This window comes from Colletotrichum fioriniae (genome assembly GCF_027942845.1).
Source record: "Colletotrichum fioriniae strain IMI 355084 chromosome Unknown scaffold_18, whole genome shotgun sequence".
Taxonomy (NCBI): Eukaryota; Fungi; Ascomycota; class Sordariomycetes; order Glomerellales; family Glomerellaceae; genus Colletotrichum; species Colletotrichum fioriniae.
In genome coordinates, this window is record NW_027076854.1 from 107,929 (window position 1) to 132,018 (window position 24,090).

Consider the following 24,090-nt stretch of genomic DNA (forward strand, 5'->3'; position numbering starts at 1 on the left):
TTGGGGTTGTTGCCCGGGCACTGGCCGTTGAGACTAGAAGCCGCCGGACTAGGGCGATGACATCGAGACGTGGTTTGAAGAAACTTCACGGGCGTAGTAGCTGTGCTACGTGCAGTAGGCCAGGCCAAAGCCGTCGGTTTACGAGAAACTTGTCGGCGACGATGCAGATCGATGGTGCCAGTAAGACCCACTCCAAATTGGTCGCGATGCAGAAATCGGACGGGGGACCTAGATGCAGGAGAGACGAAGATGTGGGAAGCGAAGGGGACCAAGAAAAAAAAATACGTTAGTGAACAGGGAGGGAGGGGTGAGACGATGACAGGTCAAGAGGAGAAGGAAAAAAATCGATGATGAACAGTTTGCACGTCCAAGTGGAGTCGGGGGAGGGGTCATGATGCGATTTCGGGGTTATCTTCGGATCTGATAAGATCAAATCTCTCAGGTCCCTCCTTCCTTCCTTCGGTTCAAGGCCGTCCCAGGTAGGAGGGAAGGAGGCTAAGAACAGGCCTACGCAGCCTTCCTGACGTCGCGAACCTTCCATAGGTACCTCCACGGTACGGAGTACCTGTGTCTTTTCTAGCTGCATGCCTCAGGTACGTGTACCTACGTATTCGTACACGCAAAACCTGGAACTTTACGTTGTTTTGTTTGGAGGTATCTACTTCGTACGGATGCCTTACCTTACCTTGCCTTACCTTACCTTACCTGCTCCGTTCTTTCCCTCCTTGTACTGAGGTACCTTAAGGTAAAAGAATGGAAACTCATGCGCTGGTGGAGGCTTCTTCTTTCGGGGACGAAACAGGGCCAAAGGAGAAGCAACTTTTAGTGTCCCAAGGTTACGCGCGAAACTGTTAAGAAAGATCATCCGTGGCAAGAACGGCGTACCTGACGTTGTCAAAAGTTCCTGCCTACTAAGTCAATGTCTTCTTTTGCAACTCAGTGTCTTGCTCGTTCACTTGATTGTACCGCATGGCTGCTGCGTGTCTGTCGAACAAGTCTCGAAGCTCGAAAAGAAGGGAGCCAAGATGCAGGTTGCGTCGCGGATGGTTACCCAGAAACTTGACGGGTGGTGGAAAAACCGGGGCATTTGCGATCCAATGCGCGCTGTGGAGGCGGCAGGATCACCAAGAAAACATGAGTCGGGCGGTTGAGATGGTGTAAAGCTTTGCTCCGAGAGCGGGCAGTGAGACCGGGGGGTTCACGAGAAGACCTCGGGATTGATGTTCCAAGGTGTGCCATTGCTGGGCTCCGGGGGGTGTGTCGGCATCAACCCCGAGCACTGGAGATGCGTACTTGTACAGAGTACGAGACTTTTAGAATGCATCCATAAGCCCATTGCGTAGTACTGGGAGAGGACCTTGCCTTAGCGCAGAGGAGAGCGTGAATGAATGAATACTCACACGCGCAGTAGTGTGAGCCCTGGCATTATGCAGAATGAGGTACTTTGCCTCCTTCCAAGACGCACTTGGTGATGGATCTAATCTGACAAGATGTGGAAAGAATCCGTTGCAGTACGTTCCTCTCCTGGAGCTACCTTATCCATGCCACATAGCACACAGTGACTTACAGCCACTAGCTACCTTCACCTTGAGGACTTTGTTCTTGAGGAAGACAGCCACCAACAGTATGGTAGTACCTAGCTAGTATGCTAGAGGGCTATCAATTTGCCTCTTTAAGGATGTAGTGCACAATGTCAAGTACGGGTAAGCGAAGTGGGAAAGCAACATCCTGTTCCGGCGTATCACGAAGATTGCGGGCCGGAGACCGGAGTCGAGGCGGAGGATGGGCAGCTGTGGACAGCCAGATTTGCAGGCGACAACGTGGGCAATGGGAGATATGGGGAAACACTGGAGGTTTCTCGCAAGAGCCCCCCGGATCCATTGGCGAGCGTTGAGGTGATTCAAAGCTTTGCAGCGGCTGGGAAGTGTATTAGATTTGTGGTTCGATATGCGAATGAGACGCACAGAGAATTGGCCAAAAAAAAAAAAAAAAATTCCAGAGGAAGGAGAGGGGGAAAACAAAAAACAAAAAACGAATGGCTGAGGAGAATGAATGGCTGAGAGCAGTCAACCGAGGATATGTCGCCTCGTCGGAGTTTGCGGCAGTGGGGTTTTTAGCCTGGGACCACCTCATTCAAGATTGGCACATTGGGTGGGTGTGCTAAGTGTGGTTGTACGGTTTTGCTGGTTTTGCGGGAATTTTTGGCGCGGTTGGCATCATTTTGCCCGAGTTATCTGATGATCTGATTATCTAAATCTGATAAGATCCGGGTCTAATTAGGTAAGGCGTACGTACCTGCTGTATTGGGCCCAGTGACGATGCCACGATGGCCCCCGTCCGACCCTCGATGAACCTAAGCCCTGGTCCTGACGAGGCTTTTTCCCTGCCAGGACGGGACTCATGAGCCACCCCATGGATGAGGAATCCGCGAAATCCATGGCATAGTTAGCGTCAAACCCACCACGCATCCACTGGCGATCATCCACAGCCTTTCCTGCATCTGTGAGTGGTAAAATAAGCACGGGTATCCGTCCACTACCTGGTATGTATCCGTAAAGTAGGTGGTGACAACGACAGAAAAATGTCGGACGCAGGGAGGGCGAAAGCGGGCAGGCAGACAGTGACAGGCAGGCAGGGAACCGGCACCTGAAGAAAAATTCGACATGCGGCATGGGCATGAGCATGAGCATGAGCATGAGCATGAGGTGGGCGTTCCATGGCACGCTGAATGCACATGTACCTTAACTTGGGTACGTTACCTGAAGGTACATTACCTCACTTCTTCGAGTTCTCCGCGAACCTGAGCAGGCACGCAGGTGCAGACTTGCGAGTTGTACCTTACCCGACTGCAGTTGGCTGCAAATGGGAAAGTGCCGTCGGGCCAAACGAGGACCCGACAACAAGCAGCCCCGAGCAGGAGCAGCGACAGCCAGCAGCAGGAGGAGGCGGGAGCCAGCAGGAGCACTCGCCGAACCCCAGAGAAGACACCTGCCGTGCTACTTTGGGTGAGAACTGGGAAGGCAGGAAGTCACTCTGGGCTGTCCCTCCGAGCTCGTCTGAACCAGGCAAGAAGTGTCAAGACAGGGAAGGTGAGAAAATCTCTTCACATGGATTCCCACCCGCCCGTCTGCCGAAACTCGCACACAGCATTCACCGGGCAGGCACTTCAGTCCATTCAGCAGTTCTGCATGATGGTCCCTTCTTGCCCTTATTCTTGTGTAGGTAAGTGGTAAGGTAGGTACGGAATACTCCCGGAGCACAGAATATTCGTACGGATATCTTGCCCCCCGAGCCTGATGGGACATCTCGCACGCATACTGCATAACCGACTTTGCACTTGCTCATTGCCTGCCTACCCAACTTGCCTTATTCCTCGCTTTCACTCTTCGCCAAAGCAGCTACTTCTCAACCAGACAGACTCTCGCCATGCCCGTGAGGTATACGGAGTATTACCAAGGTTCCAATCCCATTTCTGCAATACCACGAGCACCACCGACTGCCGACCAAGAACCACCGAGTACGGCTCAATCCCGCCGCCCCTCTCGCACCCGAGAATACTATCCAGTCCATACCCGAGTAGGTAGTCAACCTAGACTTTCCTTCGCCGTGTCCTGCGGCATTCATCCACTCATCCACCCACACTTTCTATTCCCTGGACCCGTCCGATCCATCCACCACGACGCGCTGGCGACATCCACCGACATCATCCAAACCTCCGTCCCTTCCCATCCCACCGCTAGCCATCCCTAGCCATCCCATAGCTCGCCGAGTCGCCATGTTTCCGAAGGAGGGGATACAACGGGTATTGGGGCATCGCCGCCGGGATCTGGACGCTGGACGCTCACCAAGCTGCAGACTGCAGAATCCAGACAGCCTCCCGTGACGTCTGGCTGGCTCTTTCGGACTCTTTGGGAACTGAACCCAAACCACTGCCTCTCAGGACATTCCCAAGACTCAGTATGCTGACCACCGCCAGTTACTGACCGCATCCTAGAGACTGCCTTACCCTGTCCTCACCATCGATGGACGCGTACTCACTTCAGTGCTGGCCTCTTTCAACCCTCTCGCAGGCCATGAGTGGAACTCGTCCTTTCCATCTAGTACGGTCTTCAAAGGCACTGGCCGTTCTTTTCCGATGTTGAATTACGTACTGCCTTCGACTCAGTCTACCCCCACATCTGGGCCACACTTCGCGTCTTTGGCTCTTACAGCGATACATCGCCCCTCCACGTAGACGGGTCGGAGATGTGACACGACCGCAGACCTGTGACAGTAACCCCACGGCCAGATGGCGACTCTTTCTCCATTAGCCTCTCTTCCCGGCGCCTATGTTTGGCCAGGGTCATTCTCCAAACCCATCCCTCGCATCCAGAGATCGAAACACAAACATACTAGGCGACTATTACAGCTTGTTGCTCCGACTCGCCTGCGTGCGCACATGGAATGAACCTAATTCATAACATATGCTTCCTGATCACAGTACATACCATCCCGCCGGCTCATGCCTACCTGTGGATACCACACCAGACGAAGCAACAGACGAAGCGATCCAGATAAAACCACCATGTGCAGGCGAAATTTGACCAGCCAGATGCCTTCTTCCCACCACCATCTTGTCGTCTCGGCCAGTTACCAGTGACATGGTGGTTAAGTGGTTCCCCAAAAGAGCCCCGCGCCGTCGTCCTCCGTACCGCCCTCTTGATGGCTTCCAGAGGCGAGTGCCCGGAGAGTTTGCCGCTTATAGAAACCGTTATCCGGCAGTCAGACGAGATCGGCCAGCCGCCGCGAACATGGCCGAGCATCGACGCGGATCATGGCGTGGCGTCTGGGGGAAAATGGCCTGTTCTGGATGCGCCGTCAGATCTCGCGCCCTGCTTATGCATCTCTGCAAAATCCCAGCACATGTTTAATCCGAACCTGCCGTGCCTTCATCCGACGTTAGAAATTCCGTCGTGGGTTGTTGGCTGCGGAGCGTGATACATGAGCAGCTACAAGCTTTGGGGCTTCGACGTCTTTTACCGGAGACGGCCGGCGGCCGGCCAAGCTCGAAACCCGTTTTTCCCGCCAAAGCCAGTGCCTCGGAGGCGGCAACATCGCTCCCACTTGATTCAACTGCGGGCGGGGATGCATGTCGAAGAACGGGTTCCATGGTGCACAGCAGCTGTCAAGAGCTTTGCCTGAAGACAAGATCGGATAAGGCTGCCGGCCATCGGCATGCCGTGCAGGCTCGCCACTGCAGCGGTAGTCGTGTCCGCAGACTTCCGGTCTTACGTTACACATCCGAGTAAACGCCGTCCAGGCTGAGGCAGTCATAGAGCACTGAACGGGCCGTCGAAGCTTATTTCATAGCAAGGAGCGGCGTTTCGCCCTCGGGCAGCGCGGCGAGCTCTATTAAGCCATGACGCCATAAGCGCCGGAAATGCCCCCCCCGTCATCTGGGTCCTCTCTTTCAGTAATTTGGAGGGCCGATGCCTGGCCTCAAACTTGTGCATCCTCCGCCAAACCTGGAAACGAGCGTGGGATGGAAATCTCACAAGTCATAACCATTCAAGCTTACGGATGGTGACCAGGAACTTGTGTGTAAGTCGCCCAAGGCGACCAACACACCTGACGCTGCCCCCGTCAGCCACATCAGGGTCCGCTCGGGGGGTGGGCGGGGGACTCTCTCGGTCGTTTTCTTTGTGTGCTGCAAGCGCGGTAGCTTGTCTAGTCTGCGCTTCTGATAAAGCTCTTCAGCCAGCGGACACACACACACACACATACGCACACCCACGCATATACGCCCATACAAAGAGACAACCAGTGGTAGATCACCAACAATCCATATCTTTATTCTGCAGCGCTCCTTACCTCCCCTGTATCTCCTTGTCAGTCTACCGTCGCACCGGGAGTTGTCACACGCCCGACATACGCACAGGTCACAGATAGCCCTACGCACAGGGCCGAGCCGTCTTGAGCTAGGCAGCTCGCGCCAACACGCCGTCATCATCCACGAATGAACGATTCCATATTTCATCATCGACACACGAAGCTCTGGCGACCTTTCTGGATTGTGCTGCAGAATCGCTCGACGTTTCCCACCAGCTGAGTAATTGCTGCAATCTTACAGGCCAGTAGACCTGCAGCCGACCCCGTGTCAACCCCTCGCATTACCCCCATGGCATGTTGTTCAGCACCCAACTAAGGAACCACGCCGTTACATGACCGGATCTGTGAATCATCACTTGTCTTATTGGACGAAGACCTGTCCCAGCGCGTGGTCTCTTGGACCTCTAGCTGCAGGTCCATCTTGATCTGGACTCGGGCGCATTGACCGTCGTGCGCTTCCCGTTGAAAAGAGGGCCCCGACTAATACCTGGATACCCTTTGTAATGCTACGGTTAATCAAGAGCTGTGTGCATCGGACCACTTCTTACAGCTTTCTAGGAGAGCCACTGAGAATTTCTCATCAGTTTGGGAATAGCATCTTTTCTTGTTGAACGACGACGAGGCCAACATGACCGACGCCGAGCTGGAGTCCCAGCTCTCTATCCTGAATCCTCACCCAACTCGGGTCCCGGGACCTCGCCTGCTTCACCAACTTGTGCAGCTTACATCAGATGAATCGCTGCCAGCGATTCACTCACTCAATAGCCATGGAGAAGAGTCAACTCTCTCTTACGCTCAGTTCCATGATGCCGCGGATGCCCTAGCAACGCGGATCTCTCGTTTGCCGGCGATATCCTCCGTGTCGGATGATTTTGTTATCCCGATACTCATCCCCCAATGCTCACATCTGTATATCGCGATGCTGGCTATCCTCAAAGCCGGCGGTGCTTTTTGCCCTTTGCATCTAGATGCACCTCCTGAGAGAGTCAGATTCATTCTCCAAGACGTATCGGCAAAAGTCGTTCTTGTCACACGCGCCTTGGTATCAAAGATTCCCCGAGACGATGCGGAAAGGGTTGTCTTAATCGTCGACGAAGAAGTCATTGATGCTCCCAATTCATCACCAAGTCTCCCAATCAGGCATATTGAGCCTCAGCATCTTTCCTATGTCATGTACACTTCTGGGTCAACCGGCACGCCAAAAGGCGTAGGAGTCTCGCACGACGCTGCAACACAAAGTCTTCTCGCCCATGGTCGGCATATTCCAACTTTCAGGCGCTTCCTTCAATTTGCCTCGCCGACTTTCGATGTATCAGTATTCGAAATTTTCTTCCCTCTTCTTCGTGGATCAACACTAGTTACGTGCGATCGTGGTCGCATGCTCAACGACCTTCCTGATGTCATCAGGACTTTGCAGGTTGATGCGTGCGAGTTGACGCCTACAGTCGCCGGCAGTCTCCTTCGCTCGCGACAAAACGCTCCTTGTCTGAAGCTCCTTCTGACGATTGGTGAGATGTTGACAGAGTCCGTTGTCCGCGAATTTGGCGGCAGCAATGTATCGGACAGCATGTTATGGGGCATGTACGGCCCAACCGAGGCTGCAATCCACTGGTAAGTCATTTCATGTCTATATTGACGCCAAGAAAACTAATGATTCGTAGCACACTTAGACCAAGATACCCTACGGATTGTCCTTCTTCGAATATCGGGTTTCCCCTGGATTCTGTCTCGTGTTTTGTCGTCGCCATTCCCGAGGACGGCTCCCCCTTCAACTTCAACATACTTCCAAAAGGCAAACTCGGCGAGCTTGTCGTAGGAGGACATCAACTCGCCAACGGTTATCTCAACAGGCCAGAACAGACGAATGCGGCATTTTTTGATACTCCCTACGGCCGCGTTTACCGCACCGGAGACAAAGCCATTATAAACTCAGATGGGACTCTGGAATGCCTTGGGAGGATATCAGATGGGCAGGTCAAGCTGCGCGGCCAGAGAATTGAGCTCGGCGAAGTGGAGCAAGCGGCAATGCGAACCACCGGTTGCCACAGCGCTGTTGCCATGGTTCTTGGGGGGATCTTGGTTGCATTTTGCGCCATTGATGAAGGATTTGCTCCGGCAGATTACGTGGAAGACATTCTCAACACTTGCCGTACATGGCTCCCGTCTTTTATGGTCCCCGGTGATATCGTTATCAAGACAAGCTTCCCCAGGTTGCCCTCGGGCAAGGTGGACCGGAAGCAACTCAAGAACGAATACACAACCACGACATCGACACTATCGCAACCGAAAGTCCACTTTGAAGCGGTCAGCCCACTAGAACAGGAGGCATTGTCAATTGTATCAAACTTTCTCGGTTCTCAGATTCCTCCATCGGCTTCTCTTGCATCCATAGGCATTGATTCTCTAAAGGCTATCAGACTTGCTTCAGCTTTACGGGAAGGCGGTTTCCAAGCATCAGCTACGGACATCCTCAGCTTCAAGACTCTTTCAGCCCTGTTCGCCTCTCTGAAAGCGTCGGGATCAATCTCAACAACAGACCAAGAAGACCACGCGCTTAGTCACAGCGATCCCTGCGAGATACACATCGACCAGGTGCTGGAGCAACGAGCGGACCTGACTTCTTTGAAAGACGGAATTACGCGCCTTCAAATGTGCACACCTCTGCAAAACTCAATGCTAGCAGAGACATCAGCCAATCCACAGGCCTATTGCAACTGGATCAAGCTTCAATTTCCGGCAAAAACTACGGCGCAGGAAGTTTTGCAGTGGACATACCAGATTGCACAGAACAACGAGATCTTACGGTCGGGGTTCGCGTCACTTGATGGCAGGTTCGCACAAATCATCTACAGCAAGCTTCCTCAGTCTTCTGTTCAAATTGTCCCCCAACTGGACGAGAATTATTGTCTGGCTTCTGATGAGGATTACTTGCGTCCTCTCAGAGTCCAAATTCTGGAAAGCCAGCAAGACCTTGGGTCAAGCGTGCTTCTCCAGATGCATCACGCCCTCTACGACGGATGGTCGGCCGATATGTTGATCAAAGACTTTTCTACAATGGTCGACGGCGGAGTACCCGAAACCAGACCGCAGTTCCAAGACGTTTCCAGATTCTATGCGGAACCTGCTAATCAAAGACGCATGGATGAGGCACGTGAATTCTGGGCGGATCATCTGCTTGGTTGGCAACGACATAACCTACCGCGTCTCATGGGCCGCCCTGCTGATACCGTCGAGACTCAGACGGTAGTTAGGACAATGAACATTTCGCAAAGCGCCCTGGAGGAGACCGCGACACGTCTTCAATGCCACCCTCAAGTCTTCTTCCAAGCTGCTACGCTGTGGCTCTGGGCCGGGTTGCAAGGACAGACGGATCTTGTAATTGGCTCAGTCTCGTCAGGCAGGACCATTCCGGTAACGAGCATTGAGCGCATCATGGGACCTTGTATCATGACAACGCCTTTGAGAGTCAACTTAGCCGGGATTGCGACTATTGTCGACCTTGTTCGCCACATCCAGGCTACGAACCGTGGCGCGCTACAACACGGCATATTGCCGTTGGCAGACATCAAGAGAATCGCAGGCGTAAACCTCGGGGACGCCCTCTTCGATGTGCTGTTTGTCTATCAAGAGTCACTCTACAGTCAGCAAGCAAAACAGGGACGTATTCGGGAAATGTCTCATCAGGACTTTCTAGAGACCAGCCTTCTGGTCGAAGTTGAGCCTTCCGCTGAGAGCTCGGTTTGTCGCCTAACATACCACACCACCGCATTTACGACAGAACACGCCGAGATTCTGATGGAACAGTTGGACTCGGTGGTTTCACACCTTATACTCGAGCCTCAAAGCCAAGTGGAGAATATCGGGGGATCACTCCCCCCAGAGCTCACTTCCATCTTCAACGCCCATCCTGCAACTCTCTCTACGGTCCCGGATCTGGCGGCAATGTTTGAGCACTCGGCAAGTGCCACGCCTGATGCCACAGCCATCAGATTCGCAAGATCTCTTGATGATGGAAATGTTGACACCATGTCGTACAGCAGCCTGAATACCTCGGCTAACAGAATCGCGAGGCTTCTTCGTAAGCTAGGCGCGAGAGAGGGCGGCATTGTGGGCATAATCATGGAAAAGTCAGTCTGCTTGTATGCCGCCATTCTGGGTATTCTCAAGGCTGGCTGCGCATACTTGCCTCTCTTACCCACCACCCCGAATGACAGAATCCGGCTCATTTTGACACAAGCCGAGGTCACAATCTGTATTGCCGATGCGGCTATCTCCACAACTCTAGGCGATCTCTCCAGTTGTCAATTTGTGGACGCCCTGTCAATCGACATGCCCGGCACCATGGAGAATAACCTGGGCTTGTCGGCAGACCCTTCACGACCAGCGTATGTCATCTATACGTCTGGAACCACAGGCACACCAAAGGGCGTGGTAGTCACACAGAAGAATATCGTGAGCAACCTCGACGTTTTATCCAGGATATACCCCCATAGCAACGCTTCTCGTTTCCTCCAAGCATGTTCACAGGCGTTTGATGTCTCAGTCTTTGAGATTTTCTTTACTTGGAAGATTGGAGCATGTCTGTGCTCTGGTACCAATGATACCCTTTTTGAGGACTTGGAGCGTGCCATCCAGTTTTTCGGTTGCACTCATCTCAGCATGACGCCGACGGTTGCTTCTTTGGTCAACCCTCGCAAGGTGCCCGCAGTTAATTTTCTTGTTACTGCCGGAGAACCCATGACTGCACATGTTGCAGAGAAATGGACCGGCTTCCTATATCAAGGTATGCTTCAAACTGCTTTCCAGGCTTGATTTTGAGCTAATCACTTTTGTAGGATATGGCCCGGCCGAAACCACAAACATTTGCACAGTCAAGAAGATGAAGCCCGGAGACTTCATCGACCATCTTGGGTTTTCATTTGACAACACTTCGACCTTTGTTCTCGGCTCTACAGCGAACGAAGCAGTTCCCATTGGCTGTGTTGGCGAGCTCTGCTTTGGAGGAGACCAAGTTGCAGCTGGCTATCTGGGGATGAAGAGTCTCACTGACTCCAAGTTCCTCGACCACCCGTATTTCGGTAGAATCTACCGATCAGGCGACATGGGACGAATGCTTGCAGATGGATCTCTGATGGTCCTTGGAAGAATGGATGACCAACTGAAATTACGTGGACAACGGATTGACACTGGCGAAATTGGCAGCATCCTCACGACCTCTAGTATTGTTACGTCAAGCGCAGTAGTCATCGTCAGCAACGCAACTGCAACCACGTCTCAATTAGCTGTGTTCTATGTACCTGCTCAACAATCCCATGATGGCTTTAGGACCTTGCCTATCGACGAAGGACTGTTCCAAGCAAACAATACCCTGTTCAGCCTTCTTCAATCCCGCGTACCTGCCTACATGGTCCCGAGCTACCTGGTTCCAATCAGTTCCGTGCCGTTGACATCTAGTGGCAAGGTCGACAGGGCCAGGCTTCAAGCATCTTTCCGCGGCTTAGATCGAGACTACATCGACCGCGCTGCAGGCTCTCTTCAGCAGAAGGAAGACGAAAAGTTTTGGTCTGAAGAGGAACGAACAATCAGAACGGCGGTGTCCCAGACTACCAAAGTCGCGGCAGATCAAATTGCTCGATGGCAGCCTTTTGCTGCTCTTGGTCTAGACTCTATATCCGCAATCTCACTTGCGAGGTCTTTGCAAGCTTCTTTCAGCCGAAGAGTCCCAGTCTCGATGGTCCTTCGGACAGGCTGCATAGCTCGCTTGGCCCAGGAGATACTTGCCGACACACCGATTACCTCCTCAAGCACAATTTCTAGTGGCTCTACGCTGTTCCCTCAAGAGTTTATTGACGAAGTCAAGCGAGAATTTACAAAAGATGGGCAATCGGTTTCTTCGGTTCTGCCATGCACCCCGCTTCAAGAGGCCATGCTTTCATCAACGACAGGGTCAACCTACTCAAACCAGATGATCTTCAGACTACACATCTCTGATACGGACATGAAGGGCCACTGGGAGCATATGCACCACCGACATGGCATCCTTCGGACATGCTTTGTGTCTACTAGAGACCCGAAACGTGCCGTAGCACAAGTTGTGCTAGACTCTGTGCCCATGGCGTGGGGCCTGATTGAGGTAGGCAGTCTGGAAGAAGCAGCCAGTCAACACGCGGAAGGGTTGCCCGGTGCAGTAGACTCGAAAATCCCACCGCTTTCACTCGCTATCCTCAGGATAGCAGGAGATGACTACCTCTCATTTGCCTGTCATCACGCGCTTTATGACGGCGTGGCAATGGAGGCACTCCTTGCGGAGGTTGAGCAGCTCGCAGCCGGCAAGACTCTCCCGGCTCCATTGGAGTACGAGCCTATTCTGGCAGAGATTCTTCAATCACCCGATGGAACAAGCAGTTTCTGGAAGAACCACTTCGAAGCCTTCAAGCCCACTCAGCACATTCTCTCAGCTGGGGGCTCTCAACTTCCTGGGTCAGCCACGACTATTGTCACGTCAAAGCCGCTTGTTATGTCCCTCGGCCAAATGCAAACTATGTGCAAGGTTTCGGGCGTCTCGGTTCTATCATACTTCCAGACAGCGTGGTCTGTGTTCCTGACTCTGGTATACGAGGAGTCAGATATTTGCTTTGGAAACGTCATGAGCGGCAGGGCTCTGGCAGTGGATGGTATTGACCGTTTAGTCGCTCCTTGTTTCAATACTTTGCCTGTCAGAGTCGAAGTCCCGTCATCAACGGAAAGTGCAGCTCTCCTCAAGACATTTCAGAACATCAATCCTCGCCTATTGGAGCATCAGTTCACCCCCTTGCGCTCAATTCAAAATCAGGTTTCGAAGAGCGGTAGACAGCTATTTGACTCGCTTCTCCTCCTTCAGCAACCTAGGCCAGATCGTGCTTCTGGGATCTGGGAATTAGTTGAGGATAATGGTACCATGGATGTAAGTATTGACTTCGATGGTCGATCCAACTTGGTGAGGAAAGAAAGAGCTAATGGGAAATGTACAGGTACCTCTCGTTTGTGAATTGGTCCCGTCCCCGGTCCGTGACCTGATGATCGTTAGACTTCACTCTAACAGGTATGTCGCAGACCGCTAACTGGCAAGGAGAACGTTAAACTAACCTCAGTGCAGTCCTTTCATGACACAAGAAGCCGCCATTGGACTGCTCGACACGTTCTTGTTTGTTGCTCAACACATAGCGACCCACCCTGCTTCCGGTGTTCCTACACGAGATCATTTGGCGCCAGAAACAAGACGGGCCCTTGAACGCCTCAAAGTCGAGAAGATTTCAGAGACAACCGAACAGTCAGACGCAGAAGTCCCTTTCGTCACCGAAGAGTGGAGCCAAGATGAAGACCAGCTCCGATCGATCATCGCCGAGCTCTCACAGGTTCCAGCCTCGAATATCCGCAAAACCACAACTATCTTCCAGCTAGGCCTTGACAGCATCAATGCAGTGCAACTTGCAGCCATGATGCGGAAGAGAGGTCTGGAGTTGTCTGCCTTGGACGTCATCGAATTTCCTACTTGTGCGAAACTGGCCACTCGGCTACACGTTGTACCCGCGCAAGATACCCGTCAATATGACTTTACGAAATTCGACCGGGAAGTCAGGGACTCTTCAGCTGGTGATTTCGACAAGATTCTGCCATGTTCGCCTTTGCAATCCGCTATGATGAACGACTTCATCCAGTCAGAGGGTAAAGACTACCTTAATTACATGTCTTTTGCGCTCAGCGAAGACATTTCTTTTGATTTGCTTCAGAAGGCGTGGGCTGTCTTGCTTGACCACCATGAAATCCTGAGGACAGGGTTCATCTCCATACAACATCGAGATGCATCTTTTGCAATGGTGCAGATCCCGGGCACACGCTGCCATCTACGTCTCACGGTTCACAATAGCGCGTCCGAGCCGTTTAGTGTCACAAAGTGGAAACTAGATACTGCGCACGAGATTTTGAGCTCAATGCCGCAACCCCCTTGGGCCTTAGCTCTCGAATCAGCGACTTCAGGCATAACGATGCATCTGATTATGCACCATGCACTCTACGATGCATACTCATTGCAGTTGCTTCTTCGGGATCTATCATCATATATCTCCGGAAAGCCCATGTTCCAGCATGCCTCTATCGAGAATGGGCTCTCGAAAATTCTTCAAGCTTCTCTTGATGCTAGCCAAGCAGAAACTTTTTGGAAGCAAAAGGCTGCTCAAGTCGTTGTCAATCGGTTCCCAACCCTGACGCCCCTGACGGAAAAGTCTCCCGAACTGATGGTTGTAAAACGCTTTTCCAGCATGGACTTTTCGCAGCTGTCCGGAAACGTGAAGAGAGTCGGTGTATCAATCCAGGGTGTCCTGCAAGCCACTTGGACCCGTATCCTGTCCGCGTATCTTGGCGAAGAAGATGTAGTGTTCGGCATCGTCTTGTCTGGTCGCATGAGCGATGAGACAAAGAACATTGTTCTCCCATGCATCACTACTCTGCCTGTCATCGCGCACAACAGCTCATCAAACTCTGAGCTCGTTCAACAGATGCTTGACTACAGCAATCAGCTTCTGAAGCATCAGAATGCTCCCTTGGCACAAGTTCAGAGATGGCTTGGATATCCGAATACAAGAGTTTTCGATACTCTACTCGTGTATCAACGAATGCCGACTGACGTCGGCCCTGACTTCCCATGGGAAGTTGTCAGCGATGAGGGCAACTTGGATTATCCAGTTTCGTTTGAAGTCGAGCCGCTTCCCGAAGGAAAGATCCAACTGCGTCTTTCCTTCAAAACCGATATTTTGCCCAAGACTCAAGCAGTTCATTTGCTAGACCAATTCGACGCAGTGCTAAGGCATCTCGTCCAGTGCCCGGAGCAGACCGCAGATGACCTATGGGCTACTGATCCGTCAATTTTCTCCATCATACCTCCCCTGGAGCCTACAATTCATTCCAAAGAACCTTTCCTCCACAGCTTTGTCGAGACCAAGGCTGAGACTCATCCTGACAAGATTGCCCTGGAATTTGTGACCGGTTTCAATGGCGACAACCCGATCTCTAGACAATGGTCTTTCCGGGAGCTCAACGAGAAGGGAAACCAGGTCGCGCATGTCTTGTCGCCTCACGTAAAAGTTGGCGAGACCATTGCAATCCACTTTGATAAGTGTCCGGAGGCCTGCTTCGCGATTCTTGGAATTCTCAAATCAGGCGGCGCTTTTCTAGCCTTGGACCCTTCGGCACCCAAGGCGAGAAAGGAGTTCATTCTCAAAGACTCTGGCGCCTTGGCACTATTGACTAATGTCGATATCGACTTTGCCGTTGAGCAGCCTGTCATCCATGTAGACGACGTTGCACTAAGTCACCAGCCCAGACAATTCAATCCTCCCGAAGGTCTAAGCGTGCAAGACAATTCCTATTGTCTGTACACATCTGGCACCACTGGAACGCCCAAAGGATGCGAGATAACCCACGAGAATGCAGTCCAGGCCATGAAGGCATTCCAGAGGCTGTTTGATGGACACTGGGACGAGACGTCCAAATGGTTGCAATTTGCATCGTTCCACTTCGATGTGTCTGTTTTAGAACAGTACTGGAGCTGGTCGGTGGGGATGACTCTGGTCGGAGCGCCTAGGGATCTGATTCTTGACGACCTCGCCGGTACAATTCAGCGCCTCGGCATTACGCATATCGACTTGACGCCTAGTTTGGCCCGTCTTCTCGATCCAGTCGAGGTTCCAAGTCTCTCAAGAGGAGTCTTCATCACCGGAGGAGAAGCTCTCAAACAGGAGATCCTTGATGTTTGGGGCCCTATTGGTGTCATTTACAACGCATATGGTCCGACTGAAGCAACCATCGGGGTCACCATGTATCAACGTGTACCACAGAACGGAAGGGCATCGAATATTGGCAAACAGTTCGACAACGTTGGATCATATGTGTTGCACCCAGGCACAGACATTCCGGTCATGAGAGGCGGTGTCGGAGAGCTCTGTGTTTCAGGGAAACTTGTTGGCAAAGGTTACTTGAAGCGACCTGAATTGACTCAGGAGCGATTTCCCTTCCTGGAAAGACATGGGGAGCGTGTCTACCGCACCGGAGACCTGGTCAGAGTACTACACGATGGCTGCTTTGACTTCCTTGGCCGTGCTGATGACCAAGTCAAGTTGAGAGGTCAGCGTCTGGAAATAGGAGAGATCAACCACTCGATTCGAACTAGGGTTCGTCAAGTTAGCGATGTTGCTACTTTGGTGACCAAGCACGGCAGTCTCGACAAGGATCTCTTGGTCACGTTCTTCAGTTGCAACTCAACGGGTGCTTCGAAGAGCGAACTCCAGGTCTTGAGCGAAGCAAATACTGCCGCCCTCGTCCGTTCTGTTCAAAAAGCCTGCAGAGATACTCTACCGGGGTACATGGTTCCTTCATACATCTTCCAAGTTCCAAGAATACCGCTTTCTCCAAACAATAAGGCAGACATCAAACAGCTCAATCAACTTTTCCGCACGCTTACCCCGGAGAAACTGATGCAACTGTCACCGTCTTCAAGCGCAACTTCTGAGCCAATCAATTACACTCAGCGACTGGTCCTATCAACGACGAGAGAGTTCCTGGGCGAGCACACAAACATATCTTTATCAAGCAATATTTTTGATCTTGGTGTGGACTCTATCTCAGCCCTAAGGTTGTCACGCCAATTACGCAAGAATGGTCTCGTTGGAGCGTCGCCCCAGGTCATTCTGCGAAACCCGTGTCTGGGAGATTTGGCCGAGACTCTGCAAGAGAGCCAGTCTTCGAATGAAAGCAGTGGCGTTCAAGAAGCACGCCAGCTTATCTATGCGTTTGAACACAGATACCGATCCTTAGCCGTCCAGGAGCTTGGTTTGACAGATGATCGAGACATCGAGTACGTTGCGCCATGCACGCCCCTTCAAGAAGGGATGCTTTCGCGCTTCATGTCAGATCAGGACGAAGGTGCCTACTTCACTGCGTTCCGCCTCAAGCTTGCGCCAGCAGTGTCCATTGCCAAGCTTAAGAACGCCTGCGAAAACATGGTGAAAGCGCATGCGATCTTACGGACTAGTTTCATTCAAACACCTGCTGGTTTTGCTCAAGTCGCAGTCAAGTCCTCTCATCTCTCATGGAAAGATTTCCGTGACCGAAGCCCCGCCGAGATCGAGCCACTACTCTCCAGTTCTCTTCCAGACCTAATACATCAGAACAGCAGGAATGTGTCAAATCCTCTGGAGCTGATTGTTACTCAACTGGGCGAGGAGACTGTCCTTATTGTCCACATCTTTCATGCGTTGTACGACGGCTCGAGCTTCGAATCCATGCTTCGATGGGTGTCTGCCGAGTATTTGAATAAAGAACACGAGACATCTCCACCTTTTCTGGACACCCTCGCTCATGGTCCTTTGGCAAATTACGATTCTAGCCGCCAGTTCTGGGTTGAGCATCTGAGTGACTGCTCCTTCGACACCATTCCGAGGTTGCGCTCAGGAGATGCTGCTGCTATCATCACGAAGACCAAGACTTACTCGGCACGCAATCTGGAGACGTTGCGTAGATCTCTGAACGTCACCCTGCAGTCGGTTGTGCTAGCCCTGTGGACCTCCGTCTTCAAGAAGCACTTTCCAGGCAACGCTGCTACTGGAGTCATCGTTTCTGGCCGATCTATTGATCTGGAGCAGATTGAGAATACCATCGGTCCGCTGTTCAACACACTCTTATTCTATGCCGGCCTCAAAGAAGGTGACACTTGGTTGTCCCTTATCCAGAAATGTCATGAGTTCAACACCTCCGTGCTGCAATTCCAGCACGTACCGCTGCGCAACATTCAAAAATGGTGCACGAAATCTCGAGGCCGTCCTATCTTCGAGAATCTGTTCGTGTTCCAGATTGAGGCACCTCGTTCCACAGAGCCATCTGCCATGTGGTCCATCATGGACGACTACAGTGTTTCTGACTACCCCCTGGCCTTCGAAGCATCCGCGACCCCAGATGGCCAGTTGCGCGTCCAGATCGTCGCGCACAGAGACGTAGCCGACGAGGCGACGATGAGCTCTTTGTTCGAAGAGATTGATGACGCCATGGTCGACGTGACATCCAGAGCCACCTATTCTTTGCCTGTTACCGCAAATCCTTCCAGAGAGGCTTCAACGGCGGCATCCCCTCGCACACCATTGACATCAAGACCAGAGTCCACTGATGGCGAGACCTCGAAAGATTACCAGCTCGAATTGAGCCTGTCAGATTTTGAGTGGAATTCAACCGCTTTGGCTTTGAGGAAAGAGATTGCCACCCTAGCTAGTGCTTCCGAAGACAGCATCACAGAGAACATGGCGTTGCTTCAACTAGGTCTTGACAGCATTGATCTCGTCAAGCTCTCTGCAAGACTCAAACACATCGGCTACGAGCTCACATTGTCTCAACTTATGCGCGCGCAAACAATCGCTGCGATGTCCAAAATCTTGACCGATAAGAAGGCAACTTTAGCTGAGGTTGATTACCAAGCAGGCTTTGATGAACTCAAGGGTCAGTTATGGAGAGCAGTCGAGTCAACTCATTTCAACCTCGACAACGCAGAGGCTGTCTTGCCTCCTACCCCTCTGCAAGAGTCTATGATGGCAGACATGCTACAGTCAGACTTTGTCCAGTACTTCAATCATGACATCTTGGAGCTGGCCGATGGACTAGCCCTTTACAGATTTGAAAGGGCCTGGAAGCAGACCGTGGAAAGGTCACCAATACTGCGAACTGTATTCGTTCAGATTGAAGATCCGGATGTGGAACAGACTTTCGCTCAGGTTGTGCTGAAGTCAAACTCTTGCTTGCCGACTTTGTGCAAGTATGAAGCAAATGGTCAGAACGAGCCGCAAACCATCATCCAACACCACAAGGAGAATGCTCTAGCCGCGAGCGGGCAAGGCAACTTACTTCAATTATCCCTCCTATCTACTGGCTCAAGGTCTCTGCTCATTCTATCGATTTCACATGCTCTGTACGACGGCTGGTCACTGGCCCTCCTACACCAAGACATTGCTGCCGCCTACCAAAGCCAATCAATTGAGCGCCCGCCAACTGAGCCGTTCCTACGAGACCTGATAAAAACCCCAACCGACCAGTCAAGAAAGTTTTGGTCTCAATATCTCGCAAACACTCAGCCGTCCCTACTGCCCGAAAGGCAGTCTGCCGACGAACTATCTAGGGACACCACGCACCGAACAGAGGCTGTCTCGAGCGTCAGGCAGGAGCAAGTTACTGCATTCTGCAAACGCTATGCTGTCAGCTTGCAGGTTTTGGGACAAGCGTGTTGGGCATCGGTAGTTGCGACTCTAATCCAGTCTCTTGAGGTTACTTTCGGTGTGGTTCTTGCTGGCCGTGACTCCGAACAATCGCAAGCTCTGATGTTCCCGACAATGAACACTGTAGCAGTTCGTTGCTTCCTTCACGGCTCCATCACGAGCTTCTTACGCTACCTTCAAGAGACTATGGGCGATATCACGGAGTTCCAGAACTATCCCCTGCGAAAAGCCCAGAGCGCTGCGGGCGGGCGTCTCTTCAATACTCTCTTCATCCTCCAAAAGAGCCCCAACTCAGGACCAGATAACGTCCAGATCATGAAGTCTGTTCAGGGGTCTTCCGCAACCGACTTCGCTGTCTGTGCCGAGTTGGAGATCACCCCCGACACACTCGTTTGGCGCATTGCTGGACAGGATGCCTTTGTCTCTGAAAACATCACGCAGCAGCTACTTCATCAGCTCGACAGAGCTCTGACGTTCATTGTCAACACACCCGAAGACAATCTTCTCTGCTTTGAGGGTGACCAGGTTTCCATCTGTCAACTACCAAAATTCCACGCTAAAGCATCAACGACCTCGTCTTCGGGATCAACACCAAGAACGAGGCCATCTGGAAACGATGCTGAGTGGACACCGGATGAGAGCACTATACGGAGAGTACTCTCGCGATCAGCAAACGTAGAAGTCAAGTCAATTAGCAAGAGCCATACCCTTTATAACCTGGGCCTAGACTCTATCAGCGCCATCAAAGTTGTGGCGCTTCTGCGCAAAGAGGGTATCAACCTTGGCGTTCGCGCGCTCTTAACTTCCAACTCGATCAAGGAAATGGCCTGGCATATTCAAGCTACTCCCACCCATTTTGATGCTGCACCAGAAACGCAGGATATCGCCTCCAGATACAAGCTACCCACCTCTATTGACACGCAAGTGCTGCTTTCCAACGCTGGCTTGTCTGAGTCATGTATTGAGGATATTTTGGCTCCTCTCCCGATGCAAGTCTACATGGTCTCCGCATGGCAGAACGCAAGAGGCCGTGTTTTCTATCCCGAATTCTTTTATCGCCTTAAAGGGTCTGTCAAGATCGACCAACTGCAGTCAGCATGGGCTGCCTTGGTGGACTCTGAGCCAATTCTCCGAACTTGCTTGGTCGCTACGGGCGAAAGGTCACTGCCCTTCGTCCAGATCATATTGCAAACTGATCTTGATGGACCTCACAAACGGATTGTCGTTGATGGACAAGATTCAACCATGAAAACAGAACAGTGCTATCCGCAAGTGCAACTCAATGCGACACAAGAAGACGACGCGTCGTGGGCACTGAAGTTACATATTCACCATTCTCTGTACGACGGCTTCAGCTTGCCGGCTCTCATGCAGAAGTTGCAGGCAATAATTCAGTCGGAAGCTTCTGAGTTGGCAGTTGCTCTGGGTCCATGGAAGTCTTTCCTTGCTTCGAACCATCTTGGAGAAGTCAAACAGAACGATAAGTCATTCTGGTCGAAATATCTGGATGGTGTTAACCTCAAGCCGAGCCAGAGTCCCAAAGATATGTCAGGGTCATTGAGCCGAGTATCTCTCCTCAAACGCTCAGTCGTCCCGGAAGTTGGTCGTCTCCAGGAATGTTCTGCCCAGGCCGGGGTAGGACTACCAGCACTTTTCTTCGCTGCCACAGCAAAAGCACTTCAGAAGCTTAGAAGTCAGGGAACGAGAGACATTGTCTTTGGTATCTACTATGCCAACAGATCATCGACCGAGGAATTAGCGAACACATTCCCCACACTCAACTTGGTGCCACTCAAGGTGTCTCTGACAGAAGATCTCGACGTCCTCCAGACCGCCAAGCGTGTCCAAGAAGACTTGCATTACATTTCCTCTCATGCAACTGTCGGACTTTGGGAGATCAAGGAATGGACCGGGCTCGAGATCGATTGTTTTGTCAACTTTCTCCACCTCGGTGACGAAAGCAGTGAAGTACCGGAAATCAGCAGGGTTTCGCTGGAGCCAATTTCAAACTTCGGCGAGACGGATGAAACCAGCAGCAACAGTAGCAGCAATGCAGAAGACTGCTCGGCGAGCTGGCTGAATAACAATGCGGTCAGAGACGTATTTCCGGTATGTGCCCCCATTCAGCCAGAAATTAATCACAAACATGTTATCTAATATTTCACAGGACACACTCGATGTTGAAGCCTCGATCAACGCGGGTGGAATGGACATCGGAGTCTTTGGAGCCTTGACGAAGGTATCTGAAAGCACTGCGGAAGGGTTGATTGGATTACTCGGTGGTATACTGAAGGATTTGTAAGGGTCGATAGGGGGCATTAGATCTTGTTCATCCAGATTCCATGCGCCATTTGATACATGTAGATTTGCCATTCTTTCTGTTAGATTGTTATTTGCTAATTACAGGAGTTATCGCGGTCTGTCAGGGGTTTTTTTTTTTTAATTTTTTTTTTTTAGAGTTGTTCGCTTCATCTTATTCTGTGCAATTGCTAGAGACTCCAATATTTTTCTTTTTCCATATACAAACGTGCCTTATCAGAACGCGATGGCTTCATCTTCAATGCCAAGCCATGTCGTTGTGATCGCAATACTTCACGTACCGCCCCAATACGTTGCACTCAAGCTGTCATTTAATCAACGCATCATGGATCACTTCGGCATGGACCGAATCGTTCAGCTGAGTGGCTAAGTCTGCCCAAGACACGTCGAACCGCCTTCTCGAAGGAGATGGGGTTCACTCCAACAGCGAATGCCCAAGCCTCTTGGCGACTGTTGGCTAATGGCTTGGTACCGCATTAGTCGAATGGCAGTCTACGAATCTTGTAGCCTTCTTCAAGCAGAAAGTGCCATTAGCCGTCTTTACCCCAACTGGTGTGCTGATAGCTCTGCCATTCTCTTTTTTCCACTTGCCCAAGTCAGGTAGCCGAAAGTTGCCTCACTGCGCAGATGCGGGAATAGGGGATTTGGGGGTTGAGAACTTGAGCGGTGGTCCATGCAAGGCACGCCCGGATATGAAGACCAGATCGATAAGGTCGTCCCATTGCACTAGCGGAGCGATCCCCGAACAGGCAGGTCTGCGGCTAATACTGACAGGGAATACAGGCATCATCTGCCGAGACCATCACGCGGACCGGGGGGGAGGAGTTGGCTCATTGGGCTCCGTCAACTTTTGGGGTTGGACGCTGTAGCAAATGGTATGTCTGAAGGATTGAGAAAGGCGAGTCTGTTGATAATGGATATCTCGTATCTCGTACAAATACAAAAGATTGAACTAGAATGGCGAAATGTCTCAGCCGGCGGGATGATCACTTCATCTGCCCGATTTGCCATTCCCGTATCCGCCCGCATGCAGAGAGCTCTGGCCATGTGCTCCTCTATTAAGAAAGTGACACGGGCGAAGAGTCAAGCTTTGAGATTACTACCTCCTCTATTCGTAGTAATTATTTTCGCAAATGGGCGCCTGTTGACCCCTCGCGACGAATAAGTTCTTTTGTTACAGCATGTCAATTTTTCAAAGATGTATTTTGTCTGCCTTGCGGTTTCGACCTTCTGCGTTGAGATGCAGAATTGACCAGAGTTGGCAGCTGAGGTCTTGTCATGACAACATAATTGTTCGATTGCTGACAGGTCCCGGGATCAGGTCCCCTCCTCCTCCCCCACTCACAAAAAGTCCAGCAAGCCTTGGTTATTTTGGTCATAGCGAGCGACTCGGAGAGTCGTGGTGAAATCGCGTGCCCCTCATTCTTAATCCATTCTCAATCTCACCTACCTACGCTAAGCGTCGCATTAACGGCGGTTCCTGAAAAAGGACGGCATTGAGTCTGACTCGACCAGACAAAAGGACCATGGTCTAGTTGCCTGGAGAATATCTGCTAGCGGCGCAGACTGAACTGCAGTTTAAGGTATCGATCCCGCTGCGGGCTCTGCGGGGCCTTTCTCCGAGATGATTTGCAGAGTTTATTTGTTACGTGATAGAGCTCTTCGCGCTCACCGCGCTTGTCAGAGGCACGCGATGAGGGAAGCCCCTCCGCGGTGCAACGCTGTGCATGACCACGACTCGGTTTATGCTTAAGCTTTCCTTTTTATCTCTAAGTGACGGATAGTTTGACGTCCATCTCTGAGCCGCATGGATTGTACGTTGGGAAAGAAGCTTACTAACCAACTTCCAGTGACGAATAGTTCATCCAATATCTTGGACCCTTGAAGTTCGGTCTTCTCTACGCCGTTACACGTTTCTAGAGCGGTGGCGCTCTTGGTTTGCAGAGAGCATGGAGAAATTCAAACCGAACACCTGCTGCCCAGTGCCGAATCCCCCATATCGCCAAGAAACAACTGCGAGCTAAGCCGTCGCCAAGACGCCAACGGCGCAAACGAAGCATTAATGTAACCCTCCCGCTGCCCAGTCTCAAGGATGGCAAGAAAACGACCTTCCCTCTTCTCTCACGCAAAGATCCGATAAACGCGAGCTTTGGTATTGGAGATGCGGCCCCTAGACCACTGGCGGATCACGCAAGCATATCGAGTCGCGCTCGCCATGTATCGTGGATCCCGTATCGCCAACAACCTCCTGGATAGAGCTCCAATTGTCTTACGGAGTAATCCTTTTGACCACGAGCTAGCGATCATGAGGCCCCATTTCGTATCCCGCCTGGTCTTACTGCTTGATTGCAACTCAGCCTCTGCAGCAGGGCATTCGGTAATATGCACCTCCGAAGAGGAAGCTCCTTGGCTGCGTTGAGGGGCACGAGAGGATAGTCGGAGACCGGCCCCTTCGAGTTCAATGGTAGCTCCTCCGGGGCCTCAAACATCATGAGATACTTAAATCGATCACGAATCCCTCGATTTCTGATGTTTTGAAAGGAGCTCGTCAGGCACTCCCAAGTCCCCAGCCCCTCGTTCCCTCCTCTCCCGCACCTCTCTCATCCTTCGACCG

The 24,090-nt window shown here is 51.7% G+C and overlaps 1 protein-coding gene across 1 annotated transcript; it reads left to right on the forward strand.

The window, feature by feature from the left end:
* Positions 1-7,246: 7,246 nt before the first annotated feature.
* On the forward strand, positions 7,247-21,459 carry N0V96_011522 (uncharacterized protein; the record flags this gene model as incomplete). Its single annotated transcript, XM_065759300.1, has 5 exons — positions 7,247-7,479; positions 7,530-10,651; positions 10,704-12,811; positions 12,999-21,266; positions 21,325-21,459. 5 exons carry the CDS (start codon positions 7,247-7,249, stop codon positions 21,457-21,459), a joined length of 13,866 nt encoding a protein of 4,621 aa, XP_065612022.1.
* Between the last annotated feature and the right edge of the window lie 2,631 nt (positions 21,460-24,090).